The sequence below is a fragment of the Rhynchophorus ferrugineus genome, unplaced genomic scaffold (genome assembly GCF_030347505.1).
Source record: "Rhynchophorus ferrugineus isolate W39M unplaced genomic scaffold, kcgeb_rfMv2 rfM9, whole genome shotgun sequence".
In the NCBI taxonomy this organism is placed as follows: Eukaryota; Metazoa; Arthropoda; class Insecta; order Coleoptera; family Curculionidae; genus Rhynchophorus; species Rhynchophorus ferrugineus.
This window is the reverse complement of record NW_027472588.1, coordinates 27797659-27815566: the sequence shown is the minus strand read 5'-3', so window position 1 is coordinate 27815566 and position 17908 is coordinate 27797659. Positions and strand designations below refer to the sequence as shown.

The 17908-nt window shown below is 33.3% G+C and overlaps 2 protein-coding genes across 4 annotated transcripts in view; one reads left to right on the top strand and one right to left on the bottom strand.

Moving 5' to 3' along the window:
- Window positions 1–17908, bottom strand: part of Rab3GAP1 (RAB3 GTPase activating protein subunit 1) — a 129946-nt gene that overhangs the window by 109267 nt on the left and 2771 nt on the right. The gene's annotated exons all lie outside the window — the stretch shown is intronic.
- haf (leucine-rich repeat and fibronectin type-III domain-containing protein hattifattener) lies at window positions 5270–17906 on the top strand. 3 transcript variants are annotated; one of them, XM_076414178.1, is made up of 6 exons: window positions 5270–5409; window positions 14001–15770; window positions 16180–16363; window positions 16422–16594; window positions 16674–16782; window positions 17511–17906. In XM_076414178.1, exons 2-6 carry the CDS (start codon window positions 14004–14006, stop codon window positions 17792–17794), a joined length of 2517 nt encoding a protein of 838 aa, XP_076270293.1. In that variant the 5' UTR covers window positions 5270–5409; window positions 14001–14003; the 3' UTR covers window positions 17795–17906. The 3 variants fall into 3 exon arrangements, with proteins under 3 accessions (XP_076270293.1, XP_076270292.1, XP_076270294.1); XM_076414177.1 differs by having other exon boundaries at window positions 16674–16893; XM_076414179.1 differs by lacking the exon at window positions 16674–16782 and having other exon boundaries at window positions 17511–17745.

Below are 17908 nucleotides of genomic sequence, written 5' to 3'. Positions count from 1 at the left end.
ATGTCAGATCAAAAAAACATTAAATAATAAAACTTGAACGATTTTTTATACCCTGTAACGAATTAATATAATTCAATAAAATGCAATAACTACAACAGAAATAGTGAAGACGCTAAACAAAACGGTATTAGATAATCATCGCATATTGATAATATATTTGGAAAAATAGGCTTATTATTGTTGTAATAACATGCTTAAAGTATAAAGTTTTTGGTGATATCTCACAATAATAAACGGTTATGGCAGCAAATCACCACTACACACCTAAGACCAATAAACAAACAAAATACATCCTAGACTGAAAGGAAATCATTCCAAAAAGCAAGGGGTTAATTTTTCGATGGTATCCATCAGCATCTCTAGCTGAAGATAACGTTACTAAGATGCAGGAAATGATGAGTAAAAAAACAGAAAGGGAGCAAAACTCATCGAAAAAGACCAGATTTATGAAAATAAAATTACTGGATTTTGTCACTGTGAATGCATTTTTGGACCAAATCTAAACAAAAACCTTCTTTCCCTAACTAAAATGCCAGAATATGAACTGTACTTTATATAGTATATATATTATATACTATATATATATATAGTATACATACTATATATCTACCAAAGGCTTGATCACAAAAATAAATAAAATCAACGGTTCTCTAATCAACAATTTTATTTAGACGCTCTAGGACACTTTAAACCCAAAAAGGAATTAACATAATATTACTGTTAAAATGCTTCAAATATATGTACATGTTATTTTTGTTTTTAACAGTTGGCAACTCTAATTGTCCCAGATAAAATACAGAAGAAAAATACGCTGTGCCTGCTCTATAACGTTTATAAACTAAGAGTAAGATTTTATCGTATATCTACCAAATGTGAAATCGATATAGTTGAAATTTAGAATTATTTAATCGAAAAACATATGATTATAAAACACGTAGATTTTCTAATGTATATATAACTCTGAGTAATATCGTATCGAAACGAACAAAAAAACAACAATAAAGCCAACAGAGCGGATTCTCTCACGCCGCTTGTATATTCAGAATTTTCGGTCAAGTTCACAGGTCAGTAGGTAGTGTATACTAGTGTTCAATATGTCTTAAGTTGTAGATGTAATTTATTAAGGTGCGGCAATATTTCATGGAACCGTGAACGTGTAATCGTGCTTGTAATGCACGCCCATTGAAAACACCGACTTGAACACCGGCTAGTCTATTTAAAATGGTTTCATACGCGTTAAAAACTAGTTTTCTTTATAGTAAGATTAACGAGGAACCTTTACGAGAAATACATTGGTGCTTTCTAACCTATAGAACTACTCTACGAACAACACACAGATATCTTTATGAAAATATGCACCATATCATACATTTAAATCCAAAAAAGGTAAATATTATTAAATGTTTCTGAAATTTGTAGCAATTTACGACAATCTCTTCCCCGCAAAACAACTAAAGAGGTTTATGTATTACAAATTAATGTACCTGGTAGGATCAGAAGGGTTTACCATTACTGGTGATAAACCTACTACCACTTGATGAACTTAAAACGTGTATAAGTACAAAAAGTCCAAATATTTCATAAAGATAACAAAAAATAACTTTGCAACACAATAGTGTATTACTATGTGCCTCAAAACAAAGCAAAAATGTACTTTTTCGTTCAGATGTTCAGATGGAAGTTCCTACTTCACCATATTCTCCAGATATTGCCTCGTTAGAGAACCATTTACTCGAATCAATGGCACATAGTTCATCGAGAAATTGGTTCACTTCTAATGAAAATGGATGAATACAAGGATTGTATCTAAAGAGAAAGAATTCTTTCAACTTGGGCTTATTTCTTGTCCGAAAGACGGAGTTTACTATTTTATTTATTTTATTATTTTATTTTATATAGTTATTTATTTATCTGCTGTGTATATCTTGTGGATCCCACGCTCTATCATCAAACTCCCGCAAGCAGAGGATGCAAAACATCTTGCTATGCAGCTAGATGGACGCCTAACTTGGAAGAAATACATACTCGCCCCACGGAAGCAACTTGGACTTAAACTCTACCAAACGTATTTGCTTATCGGGCGAAAATCCAAGTTATTATTAGATACTAAGATATTATTGTATAAATCTATACTCAAGCCTATTCAGTCATATAAAATTCAACTACGGGTAACCGCTAGCAAGTCTAACATATCCATCATATGGTTCTAAAATAAAGTGTTGCTTGCAATTGTCGATGCTTCGTACTATGTTTCAAATTAAGTGATACAACGCGATATTCATCTAGAACTAATAACGAGTGCAATTCAACGTATTTGTGTGAACTACTTCAAAAAAGTGTCACTGCATCCCAATGTACTCGCTAATTAGCTAAATATGCAAACTGACAATGAAGTGTGTAGACTAAAACGTCTAACAACATCCGATCTGATTATTGGACATATATAGACTAGAATAAGCTTTAAAATACGATTAATTAACTAAAATAGTATTTTGTACAGACGATTACATAATGAAGTGGTTTTCTACATGCCATGTATATATAATATAAGCATAACAAATACTTATTGCCCTCTGGGCAGACTGTGGAACTACTAAGACTAATAAAAAAACATCTTTAGTGTTTCACACATATATAGAAACCCTCTTGCTTTTGCGTGGATTTGAAACTCATTGGTTATATAACTGGTAGTATACAGATTATACAATACATTAATTCAAATTTTTCATAAAGGAAGCACAAAAATGAAGTCGAACAAATTATTATTGTATTGGAAAAACTACCAGGACTATAAACAATATTTATATTTCTGACATCCTCCCTTATCGTATTTTTATATCCTATACCTTTATTACATATCTCTCTCTTCACTACAAATTAATAATTTTGACTGTCCATATACTTTTTATGAAAAGCTGTTAAGAATTTTCTATCCTATTCGAGAAATTGTCTGAAGACTTTTGTAAGGTCTTACATTTTTTGATACTTGCCATCACCATTGTAAATTGATATCAGATAATTGCAGCCTGGTGTCTAACTGAAGAGCCATGTTAATCATCATATTTCAAAACATCCGCAACCATATATTCAACAAGAGAAGTTAAAAAAAAACATCTCACTACACATACAACTAAAATAAATGCAAGATAAGCGAACCAAGCAATATATATCTACAATTAATAAACTACGAATAAATCTAGACGATGCAATCTAGCTGCACTGCAATAGCGAACCGACCATCATCCCGAGAATATACTTATATCTTTTAAGAATCTTGCCCCATTCGTAAATATATAAAGACCTTAAAAATCTATTGTAACTTTTGAAAGAAAATCTCATTCAATAAAATATTCGAGGCAATGCGCCATTGGCCTATTATAAAGTCCCAAACACCAGCATTTCAAATTAATTAGGTTTTCACGTAACTTCTTTTCTCTAATAAAATATACATTCCTCAATTATATATTGTACAGTTTCCAACGCCACGAAGTTTTCAACGCCATCTCCCATTATATCTTTTAGCATGTCTCATAACCTAGTTATGCTCCGCCTCTTTTCATGTTCCAATAATAAGAGTTCTGTTGAATAGCTGATTTTTGTTTGGAATCACGTTAAAAATGTACATGAACAAAAAAAAACACTATATTTTACAATTTTTCTTCAATAAAGGGTATAACATGATTTAAACAACGAAAAAACCTTATAAACCGAATTTCCATCCGTGAATTACGTTCCTATTCACCACCTGCGAACTATTTTGCTAGTGAAAATTTCAAATTCAAATTCAAATTTTTGGCAATAGGAACAATAGCTTCTATGAGTGACGAACAACGGAATGGTAGTAACGGTCAAAACGGTAACAAGTTATCGAACAAAATGGCTCATATTTGACCTAAATAGGATCATTCTGAATATCTTAAATCGGACCTGCAACTTCATGCAAAAATAATAAATTTATTTTTAGTACACTCATTATATCTATGACATCAGGTCTATGGTTCAAATCTTTAGTAACCTTTATCTATCTTCAGATGTAATAACTCTATATATTCACCTACATTCTCGTCGTTAGTGCATGACCTCAGTGACAAACCTGTCTACAGTTTTCATTATTCGAGTACTATCAACTAACCGAATATCTCGGATCTTCCGTTGTGAATTTTAATTTTTTCTAAATTTTTTGTACAGTAATCAGCTGGTTAATTTACCTCCAAGTTACATAGACTATGCCAGTTTTCATTTGAAAAATAACTGTACAGCTATAAACTAATATATATTTTTGTCTTTTAAAATAAAGTTACAACATTACAAAAAAAAAGGAACTTGAACTAAAATTCAAAAAAGTATCGGTTATATGGAAGAAGATCTAAATTATCTACACATAATAATGCTGCTATACAGGATAGATACTAAAACTATTGTGGATGCACCCAGGTACTACAGGAATAGTTACTTAGACCGACACCTTCGGATTCCAACGATTATATAGGAAATTAAGAGATTCCCAACAAGACAAGAGGAAATACTCCACTTCCATGCCCTGGAAATACCGAAAAGCTACAAGTGTTGGACAACACTGAACGAGGGCGCGGACTCAAGAGAACCAAACCCTGTGATGTTGTGTAGTGATGTGCGCTAAACGGCATAAAACAAAAACCGCTTGGGTCAGATCCACTTTTCATCTCCAGTCACAAAAGGTAACAGAAATATCTTCTTTGTCTGACAAGCGATAGAATAACCAACTAAAAACACATCGTCCTCCATTTGGCAATTCCCATCGCATGAAGACGCCTGCAAACAGTTAATTTCTCAACTGTTGAGCCGTTTGAAAGTTCGTTGAAAAATTTGAGCTAGGATTTCCTCCAATAAGTCTTGCAATTCACTGTCTGCGAAACTTTTTTGGATCTTCAGGCCGTTTTTTGTGACATACATTGAAACTTCCACCAGTTTTAGTTAATAATCCAGACTAAGTAAGGATCAATGGGTCTTCCTAGATAAATAACTAGTTTTAAGTTACTGTAAAGAAAAATTGTAATTGTATATATTAATTTTTTTTTAAGTCGATACAAGGAAATTAAATTAACATGGATGTTGGATGTTACCCGATTATTAGCGACTAAACTAAACTAAAATATTATTTCAAATAAAAGCAACTAACTTAAAATTACCATAACAAAGACAAGCTTCTATATAAGTATATTTTGTTACAGTTTCCATTTCTAACGTAAAACAGCGTCAAGACAGAACCTGAAACATACCGAACCTACACAAAGACAAATTGATCGAAATCAACTATAAAGAGCGACCAACCACCACAGGACTAGCATCACGTCACCGTAGTACGGTCATAAGTTAAAGATCCGGCGATGACCCATCGATAATGACCGCGTCCCGATTCTGAATTAAGCGGTGAGTGCAGTTATGTTGGTTTAATTTCCGTTTAAGGAAGTCGCTTGCGGATTTTTAACGAGGCACGAAAAAATGCGACACACATTTCTGCCGATTTTTACTGTTCTATAGGAGGCTTCATCAAGAAATTGAAATAATATACCATATAATACGATATTTATGTTGCAAACATTATTTTAGTTTCCCCATTTCCCTCAAAAATAGTTTCTAATAAAGTATTGACAGGCCCTTTTAGGTGTATAAATAAGGTTCTTTTGGTATAATATCTATCAGGCCTATAACTTAGTTTTAAAGGTCTATTTTTAATTTGAAGCTTTATTGTGAAATATCGGTACAATGTATTTTATTCACAGTATTGTCTATCGATAGCAGCTACTATTTCCCACCTTTCAAATAATTAACGGATTCTATCTCGAAAGAGCGATATATCTTTTGAGATTATCCACGAATCGACATATTTTTTGGTATCTTCACAAGAAGTGAAGTGCTGATCGGATAGGTCACAAACTCATATGTCTGGACAATTAGTAATCGGAAGAAAGTCTGAAGAATACTGCAGTTTTCACTAGTGTTACAGCATATAGTCGAGCGTAGCCATGCTGAAGAAGTCATAACATTCTTGTGTCATTGTCTTTGGTGTCAAAATCGCCACTTTTAAAACGTCGAAATCAATATTCACATATTGAAATCCATAGAGCATGATTGTCATAAGCTTCACACAGCATTCGATGGTGCTCAACTGCGTTTTTCTTCAAATCCAAACGAAAAAAGTAAAACCTCCCACAAATGTGAATTACTCGGTACAAATTCAGACATTTTCAACGCACTGAAATAATTGCTTGGTCAGACTTCGACGAAATGGTACATTCGGAAAAGTAAGGACTCAAAATGAGGTTGGTTGCAAATATATCCGATGCAATTTAATACACAAATAAATCTAATACTGATAATATAATTGCTTTTATATCAGTATGTATTCCTCAATTATAAAATTATAATTATTTATTAATTATTAACTTATAGCTATAGTTTACACTAAATGTATACACTTTATGGTTTAGTAATATAGTTTAGTAATCTTCTTTCGTGTTTCAAAGCGAAATCTTGGATAACTTCGCAAATCCATTTGATTTCCAGGTCATCGTGCAGTTCTTCATTAGTTACTTAGCGATAGGCATTGGTAATCAATCGAAGAACCTTGTTTTGACAGCGTTGTATGACTAGTTGATTTGAATTTTTAGTGCAACCCCATATTTCCACCCCATAGGTCCAAATTGGCTTTATAATTGTATTATAGATCAACCTCTTTGATTTTAGATCAAGTTGAGAGTATCTTCCGACTAACCAGTATAGTTGTTTTATTTTGGTTCTAATGTGTTTTGCTTTTTGTCTAACGTGATGCTTCCAATTTAATATACCGTCAAGATGGATTCCAAGGTATTTAACTGATTCTCCTTCAGGAAACGGGCATCCATTGGGTGATATAATTAAGTTTTTATTATTTCGCCTCAATGCAAAATTAACGTGGACAGATTTAGAGCTATTAAGTTGAATTTTCCAATCTTTCGTCCATTTGTAGATTTTGTTGACTGCCACTTGCACTTTTTCTATTGCCCTAGGCAGAAATATATCTTTTGCCATAATAATTGTGTTGTCAGCAAAGGTTCCAAGTGTTGTCCCTTGTTGTTGGAATGTCAGCAGTGTAGAGAAGATACAGAAGAGATAATATAATGTAAATAAAATTATACGTTAAATTTTAATGACTTAAAATGTTATATAGTAAGAATACCGATCAATAATATAACTTTCAAATGGTAGCGACTTTATATCCGCATCAAACAATTTATTTTCTACTAAATCTACAGATCAGGAACATCGATTAATGTTAGAACCACATGGTAATATTGATTTAGGTAAAATAACTTACTGGAAATGTTTTCAGAAGTTTGAAGATGATGACTTAGCGTAAAAAGTCCAAAAAAAAAGACAGTGGAAAGATGAAATCTCATACGCGTTAGGCGAAATTACTAAAAGTCTTGAAATTCCACGTTGAAATGCTTGAATGAAAAGCCCTGCCCGGTGTACTCTCCAGATATTCCTCATTTGGATTACCAATTAGTCTGAACTGCAATAACTCATGGTCTGACCTAGCAGAAATTCACTTCTTATGTAGAAGCTAAAAAAGTTGGCTAACAATAGAAAATATAATACATTGAATCTACCAATTTATATAGTAAAATCATAACTTATTTGTACCTTATAGTCGATATTTATTTAAGACCATCTAGCCTTTTGGAGTCTATACGTATTATTTAGTTAATAACTAAACAATGTGTTATGTACTGTACTTTTAACTATCTTAACACTAATTGATTGACAGAGCTCCATGTTTTTATGTACTCACAATTTTCCAAAATTTAGCTCAGATATTCCATTCAAAACAGAAAAGTTCTTAAAGCCATAAGAAAACGATAAGCAGTATGTCCAAAAAATGACCTGGAGAAAACAGAAAAACATTAAGACGGTTGATGATTTTTGAACCTTGTCTTTTTAAACCTTTAAAGGGCAACGAATCACCTTTAAGCAAAAGCAAAATACAAAGAGCAAATATGTTCCTAATAATCTAGGATAATAATAATCTAGGAATATAACAAGAATAAATACTACAACATGTTATAGAATTTAACATACAAATTTGGATTTCGTGTATTTTAAATTCTACTACACCAAACCGGTATTTTCTAGTAAATCTCCAAAATAACCAATGTAACAAAAACTAATCTATATCACTGGTTAATGAATCAAACTAGTGATAATTACCGTTAAAACTCCAAAATAATCATATAGATTAAAGTATGAAATATAAAAAAGTGAAAAGTGAACAAACAAAAAAATCAACTACACATGTTAATATTTAAAAACTCTTATCTTATCGTATCTTATTGCCAGCAAAGCAACGAAGTTAAATATTCTGAATTGCATCTAATTAGCAGTCTACTAGTATTGTAGCTAGTCTACAAAATATACCGCCAGCTGCAAGGCACCTAATGACATTACTAGACCCACGAGATATATTTAATATTTCTTCTTTTAAACCTAATGTTATAAATAATTTGTTCCTAATTATGATATAATCAAAGAGGCTTCCCGTATTTTTATTTGATTATTGTATAAGGGTCAAAATGATGTTAACATTTCCTATAAATATAAATACTCTTAGATATAAGATTTTTTTACAAAAAACGAAAGATTTTTTAAGACCCCTCTGCAACTAGCAGTAGAAAATCTCTTAGTAATTAAAAACCACCTACAAGGATTAAAAAAAAATACATAACTTTGATTAGTGAAGTAGACATCAAGTTCTCTAAATTGTTTTCACAATACGACCAATTGCGTTTCCAAAACTATATCTTGATCCTACAATGTCATCCCGAACTATGTTAAATCTAGTTCGCGGATTTAATACATAAGTCATATAAATAAGAGTTAGGCTTAACCAAAGACATTAAACTATTATCTCCTGGACTAAACCATGATTTTTTACGCTTGGGATACTAGATCTTCTTTTTATCTCTTGGCACTTGGCCTAACAAGCAATAAAACCACCATATAGAAACAGTTCCATTTTCCTATCGCATGTAAACGACTATAGACAGTTGATTCCTCAACTGTTAAGCTGTTTGAAAGTTCGTTGAAAAGTTTGAACTAGGATTTCCTCCAATAAGTCACTGTCTTCGATACTTTTTTGGTCCTGAAGGCCATTTTTTTTTCAAATACATTAAAATCACTAATTAAAAAAAAAACAGAAAATAATGTCAAAACCATCGAATTTATAATAGTTAAGTGTAATCAAAGTTAATAGTGTTTAAAAGTTGTTTAAATACAAGCACCTAACAACAAAAAGAGTAATTCACATTTCAGGTTAGCTTTTCAATTACTATAGAATGCTGGAAGTGTATAATAATTGGAGAAAAAACTATTGGTTATTAAAAGCGATAACAATCAAATGGAGAAATAGTAAATAACAATCCGACTATTGTTTTTGTCGTTAAAAACTCATAAAGTAATTTCTTTAAGTTGTTGCAATTTTAACTAACCAATTTTGGCAAACGGAGTGGTTGAAACAACATCGGTGAATGCAAACGAAGATTGACAGATAACGCTTGAGAATTCGCCTATTACCAATCCTTTTTTCTCTCTGTAACTATTTACCATACTAACCCAGATAATGTAGTGTGAAAAAATCCAAACAGAATGGCATAGTTTTGGATCTATTGTGATCATAGGGAAAATAACAAGATGTTGTAAAATAGATTGCGTCAAAAGAATTTAAGAAAAACGGTAATTACTGTTGTTATGGGAATTTTTTTGTTTAGCTATGTTATTTACTAATGAAATGTGGTATTTGGTAAATATGTCGTCATATATATGTTTGATTAAAATTAAACTGCCTTAAATAATTCAGATATATAAGGTTATGTCTCGTCAAAACAAGTAAAATAGCTGAAAACTGTCAAGTTCCTTAATTAATTAACTATTTGTGTCATATTGCATTGTATTATCTCTTGATGAAATAGAACTGCTCCCATATTTAGCTGTATTTCCACATAGAATCTATTTACTGTCATAAAAATTAAGTTACTTCATTTTCAAAGTATTCGTATACTAGAGATTTTTTACATACATACATTTTACATTTTTTCACATAAAAAGAATACCTTTTCAGTATTCTTAAAAAAGCATTCTTCAAAACTGAAATAATCAATACAGAAAATCGTTTGTTTGTTACTGTACAGAACTACATTATCGATTTTAATGAAAATATATCAGTTTCTATAACCAAGTGATCTAATGTTTACTTATAATCGATATGGCTCGATTATACCAGTAACTGTTTAAGTTCCTTAATTAACTAACTATTTGTGTCATATTGCAGTGTATTATCTCTTAGAAGAAACTATTCTCTTAAGAATTAAAATTGATCCCATATTTAGTTTACAGTAATATAGTAATTATTATAGTAATTTAGCTTATAGCTGATTAGTAATCCTACATTAGTTAGGTAAGTCTCCTCCATGTCACCAGCGCATCCGCCATTATATTATCAATATGTGTACTTCAATATGTGACTTTGAATGTATTATTTTAACTGTTGTATTATTTATTCTCGATGTTTATAAACAACAGATAACGTTATCAGAGCTACGTGAATATTTTTATAAGCAGGTGGTAAAAGTTGCAAGCCTAAAATTCTGTGGAAACAAGCTTTCTTGTATAAACATACAGATAATAGTTAAGATTATTATTTAACACCACTAATAAAGGTTATTTTCTCTGCGACTGCGTATAATTGGCTAGGAGCTGCTTAAGCTGAAAAGATCCATCAAGATAACAGATAACGTTATCAGAGCTACGTGAATATTTTATAAGCAGGTGGTAAAAGTTGCAAGCCTAAAATTCTGTGGAAACAAGCTTTCTTGTATAAACATACAGATATTAGTTAAGATTATTAGTTAACACCGTCATTAAAGGTTATTTTCTCTGCAACTGCGTATAATTGGCTAGTAGCTGCTTAAGCTGAAAGGATCCATCAAGAAGTATCATCCGTGTTATTATATTGCAACTGATACGATGCAATTGTATCGAGTACTGTATGGAAAATTACCACGTTATAAAACCTATGAAAACATATTTGAATACGCTTATATAAGATGTTTACTAAAGCTGAAGAATACCTCATCTTTATGACTATCGCAAAGTAGATCAAGCTTTGACAAGGCTCGTTTTCAGGCAAGCAAAAAATACTCTAAAAAGATGTTTAAATATATTCACTTTATTTAGAAATGTATGGATAAATTACTATAACTATTAAGCACTCCTGTTTGTACTGATATAATTTGGGACCTGAGCTAACAGTCCAATGTGACATGTGTCAACTGGCCCAAATTGCATACTAATCACTACACCATCAGATATATTTTGCTTTGGCCATAATTTTCAGCTAATTCCTATGAATTTTAATGTAGCTGCAGATGACATAGGTGTTTTAAGGATGCTTTGATAACCGTGGCCTTGATCTATTTTTAAAGGTGAAAATTTGAGCGCCTGATGCCTGAAAATATCTTCTATTCTAGTGTTTTAATGGTAAAAAAAAATATTTGTAAGACCAGTTCAAGAAGTTAGATGCCATATCAAAAATAATGTTGCCATTGTTGAATTAACAATATTGTCATAAATGACGCAATGGAACTGACGCAGTAAAGTAGTTCCAGTGGCTAATCTACTTGCTGAGCCCATGTAACGTTTACCCCCATTTCTTTATAATTTCTGTTAACCTGTTACATTATTTTCTTACATAGTCTAGCGTAATAAACAAACTGCCCCTATAGTACCTACGTAAACAGCTCAATAATTGATGTGCACCGAATTAACATCTTCATTAACTGGAAAGTTCCTCAGCATCTGGCTCCTTGGATATACATTCCACTGAGTTTTTTTAATGTTACTTAATGATTTTTACATAAAACAATTAAATTATCGAAATAAGAGTACATTATATCACTCACTTACTTTCCGGTCCTATTACCAAGACCATAAAGTAAAATTTATTTGTATTTAAATATATTCTTTAAACGTATTTTAGAAAAGACACCTAAATCAGAGATCATTTAAAAAATGTAAAAGCGAAAGCTTCATTGGCGCTCCTTTCATATCGTCTTTCGTTTGAGTTCAAAAAATGCTCCCCTCGTTACAAATATGTCGATAAAACGATTAAAGATAAATTATTACGGCGATAGATGAGAAAAAAGCACTCGGCGAAACGAACGGGAAGAACAATTTACAACAAGGTCAGGCGGTGACACACATCGAGGCAGAAAATCAATTATGCAACTGTGCGTTCGGTTAACATCGAAAATCGTTTAAAATATGATAGAAGTGAGCTTTAATAGGCGGCAGCAATTAACCCGACGCACAATTTTTAAACCTCGTCATTTTTTAAACGAAAATATGTAATTTAACGTGGATTCATTAACTAGTAGAACGAAGTTGAACTTAATGCTTGTCGACACGACAGTAACAGTATGCAACCCACATTTCTATGCTCGAAGACAGTCATTCGACAATAAAAATTAGTTTAAGTTGACAAGCTTGAAAATACATATGAAAAAAAATGGTAAGGGGAATACAAAATAACGCAAGAAAAAAATATATTTCGGGTAATTCGTCAGCTGGAACACCAGACTGCTGATTAAATGTTTATACAATGCAAGATCTACCCCATACATATGCTAATATTCTATATTATCGAACTACTTGTAGATATTGCCTCAAGCATAGCCTTTTAAAGACCTCAAGCTTACAAATATCAGGCTGTAAAAGTGTCCATACAGTCTAGGGACCATAATATTTCCTCTCTTCCATAAGCATTATCTCAAAAGCTCTTGCAATTTGATCCGTTCGGTTTATTCCTTTTGCAGTAGATGCCACTTTCTTCTCCTGTATTCTTGATCTCAAGTATTTAAACCCATTGAAATCAGTCATCAATTGTCAATACTTTGTTAATATTTTTTTCAATAATTTTCAAGCCATATAGCTTGACATAATTTGCACATAACGCATGATATTGCACTAATGTTGAGTTTCTTCACGTTGAATAAATTCATAAAAAATGAAATTTATTCAACACACATCCCAAAAACAAATTAAATGGCACAACAGCAGATGGAACTACCTTATAACCTCCACAGCCGATTCTGCCTCTTCAAGTCTTTCATTTCGATTGCTTCTTCTTCTTCTTCTTCTTGTTAGTACTCCAGCAATATATTCAACTTTTCATAGTTAAAAACTGAGTTTTGCTATTAAACACTACCAAGCACACAACCAAGATATACACTTGTAGATAACCATTTTTTATATATTTTATTCAACTATTGGAGACTTCTAGCAAAACAATGATTCCAAACAAAGTGTTGTGTGCTATAGTCGATGCTGCAATAGCAGATGCTCCAAGTGATACAGCATAATATCGTCTAGAAACTATAACGAGTATATTTCAAAGTGTTAAATACTTCGATTGAATGATGCACTGAATCCAAATGTACTTGCTAAATATCAGAGATAGCGTAAACTAAAAAAATCTTATTAATAGACAGATATAGAGTTTAGAGCCAGGTTTAGAATAAGATATATTGCAGAAATCACTTACTGAAGAGATGTTTTACATATCATATACATAATTATTATTATAAGAATTATTGGCCATTGAGCATATTGTTGAATCACAAATAGTAATAAAAATGTTATTCTCATGACATCAACTACCTAGTAATCATTATTTAATTAGTCTCAATTCAAAATTGCTCTTTTATTGAGAATCAATGTTTGGCCAATCTGTTCGAAAAAAGATAAAAAATTACTAGATATTGTACAAGAATACTTTAACACACTTTAAATGTACCCAAAAATTATAACTTAACTATTATACTGTTAACTACTTTAACTAGTTACTGTTCGTTTTAATTAAATAATTAAATAATTCATATCTAAAGGCTAATGAATATAAAAGTTATAACTTTTTTATTTTATTCCAGGCAATGAAGAAATTTAACTTTACAACCTTGCTGACATGGACCCTGTTAGTGTCGTACACATTGGCAGAATGTCCGTGGCATCGAGACATTCCAGACCTTCAATCATCCTGCTTGTGTTCGTATAACTTGGGACATGAGCTATCAGTCCAATGTGACATGGTTAACTGGCCCAAATTACTATCCGCCTTAAGTAAACACGCCACCTCAACAGCCGTAGACTTGCTCTACGTAAACAACTCAACGATTGGAGTGCTCCAAGACAATATCTTCGTTAACCTGAAGATTCACAACATCCAACTGTCTGGATGTAGAATCCGGACCGTAGAAAGCGCGGCATTTAACGGTCAAGAACAACATCTGAAAAACCTCAATCTGCAGGACAACGAACTGAGTTCGGTGCCCATGGAAAGCTTGAAACCATTGCAGAACTTGCAACTCCTCGATCTGTCACATAACCGGATCTCAACCGTGCCTCCAGGTGCCTTCGAAACTTTGCTCAAACTATCTACGTTAAAACTTTCAGACAATAACGTTACTTTAGAAAATGGAGCTCTAAATGGGCTGGAGAAGAGTTTGAAGAATTTAAATTTAAAAGGAACAAGGCAGGCAAAAATTCCTGCGGCTATCCAGGGAATGAAGACCTTGGCGTTTCTGGATTTATCGCAGAATAGTTTGAAGGAACTTCCGGGATCCGATGGCGAGGTTGCGTTCGCTGGGCTCGATTCTTTAACAGCTCTAAACTTAGAGCGAAACATCTTGCAAGACCTGAAAGAAAATGCCTTCCTTGGAGTACGAAAGACATTGAGCTCTTTGAGTTTGCTGAATAATTTGTTGCCAGATTTCCCTACGGCGGCTATGGGTACTTTACGGGAACTAAGAGTGCTGGATATAGGTTTTAATTTGCTCACCGATCTACCCAACAACGCGTTTAAGAATAACCCTAGCATCACCTTGTTGGCATTAGATGGAAATCCCTTGACTACGATACCTTTCGAGGCTCTGGCTCACTTAAACAAAACCTTGAGGGGTTTAAGTCTGGGGGGTAGATTCATGCACTGCGACTGTCGGTTGTCTTGGGTGGTCGACTGGATTCGAAACGGTGATCTCCAGGTCACTTCGAGAGAAAGAAATCCACAATTTTGTGGCAGTCCACCGAAATTCAGAGATCGAAACTTCTACAGCATCCAACCGGAAGAGCTGGCATGTAACACCGAAAAAAAGAAAGCCGAAGTTCAAAATGAACCCATAGGCGTAGCTACTGTTGTTAGTGCTAATTTGGATGATCTCATTATTCCACAACAGAGTCCCCATTCAACAACTACCACAAGTACCACCACTACTACTACAACAACGACAACAACCCAGCAGCCCAGTACCACCAGATCAACAACACCTACGACAACAACACCAACGCCATCTACAACAACCACCAAAACAACAACCACTACGCCAACGACAACGTCCACGACATCGCAAACAACCACAACAAAACCGAAACCAAAAGTAACAAGCGTCTGGAAAACTACCCAAAGACCATCACTGGTCATGTCAGGCTTCCCAGCTCGCAGCAAAGCCGACGACACCAAAGAGGTGATTGTCAAGAACGCCTTCAGACAAGATAATTCCGTGATAATACAGTGGGGCTCCGAGACAGCAAACATCCTCGGCTTCAGAGTCGTCTACAGGCTATTTGGAGATAAAAGTTTCAAACAAGGACCACCGCTGGAGGCTAGCGAAAGGGAGTTCAAAATTAAAAACGTTCCATCACAGGTAATCATTTGTTTTAACAGGTAAAATATACAAACGTTTAATATTTATTCCACAAAAACGTGAATAAAAAATATATAGCCCTGGCCTGACCTTACGGTCCTTTATATTTCTTTCTAATATCTGGCCTAAATTCTGTCACGAATTTTCTCCAATCTAAATTCCGAAAGGACCGAATTGATCGTAAAGACCTTTATATATATTTCAATAAAAATATATGGTGTAGCTTGGAAGTATATATAATCACACATTTTTTGCTAATTTATGGAATTTATATTTTATATAAACTATAATATACCAATGGAATAAAAATAATGTAGTAATTAAAATACATTAAAAAAGACATGATAAATTCACGTATACCAAATACCTAAATCATTATAAAATTCTGATGAGCAGTTTTTGCTTTTAGGAATGCATAATTGTTTGTGTAGTATCCCTAGAAGAACTAAATGTTTCTCCCGATAACGTGCCATATAGGCAATGCCGAGAAGTTAGAACCGTGTCCTCGGCTTCATCTAATATGGACAAAATTACCATTGCTGCCAGTGCCGCCATCTGCGGTACTATCGTCGTAGCGGTGATAATTTTTATTGGTAATATAATTAGCTCTAACATTATTATTAAATCCTAACATCTACGAAATTCTTTTAGCTGCTTCTCGAAGAAGATCCAGAAAACTGCAAGAATTGCATCAGCAGAAACTAAACGGAATGAAACACGGTATTCCCGTAGCAGGATTACCAGTCAACTGCTGTGCTCTGCCCGCCAGTCCTGGTGAACCGTTGTCTTCGCTAGCAGCCCTGAATGCTTACAACAACAGCAAGGTAAGTTTGTCCTTGATCTCACGTTATATAAAAACAAAACAACGCTTGAATGTTGCCTAATAGAGCGCTTTAACTTCAGGATTGGGACCAAGTGTCAGCTTACAGCATACACTCGCAAAGACCAAGAATGTACAATATGGACCAGCCACCATCTTTAGATGATATGCGTTCTCACTTTAGTGGGAAAAGTAAGGCACGCTCCATCGCAGATGGCCAATCGCAAAATAGCTTTTCCAATCATTCAGGGAGATATTTGACCGCTAACGCTTTTCCTAATAATTTATTAGCTTCTAGACAAGGTAACTAAACGCGCGCCTTCAGATATCAATCAGATATTTAGAAAAAATTTCCATCAAGTTATAAAAATTATTATATATTACAACTTTATCTCAACAATGTATCAGTAAATCTCTATTCAGCCATAAAATCACCAAACTATATACACTACTAATAAAGATTTTTTTTCTATAAAGGCTATCAATATACCATTAACTTAACTAACACATTTAGAAATATATATTGATATATATCCATCACTGAACTTTTACACGACAATCTAAGTAAATTAACAAAATTAGTGCCTTATTTAGATTCCTAAAGATGTAATCTTATATTACCTAATTTTTAAAATAACATTAAATACTATAAAACCAATTTTAAAATTTCTCACAGCTCAAAAGGACTAATCATATAAGATATGCATTAAAACATCATTTTCATAAAATAACATCAACACTCTAAATGTACTAACTTCTGATAATAATGCTTCACAACTGACCAATAAAAACTCACAGCCATCAAATAACAATAATCATACAACAACTTTCATAGCCATTATATTGGGGGGAAAAGCGACGACTCATAGTTGACAGCATTAAGAAACACGCACAAACACTAACCGTGCTATATATTTTAGACCTTCGCCAATCTAGGCAATCGCTTTCCATGCAGCCCGAACGGGCATCCACTCGAATGCCCTCCCACGCCGGACCGGCTCATTCTGTGACTTCCTCAACGAGAAGATCAAGACCACGATCTAGATCTAGAGACCATCATCGACCTAGCAGCCGATACAGTACAGCTGGATCCACCCATACTTTAAATAATTATGGCGACAATTCCGACAACTGGACCGACCACGATATGGATATTTATATGGCAAGAAACCCCACTACACGAAACGGACTAGTTCCGCTCTAAAAGAGACAACCTAGACAAAAAACTGTGACGGACTGCAAATAATCAATTTGTACAAAAAAAAAGACATTTAACTTCGTGTGTGTATATAATTAATAAAGTAGCTTTACTTTTATT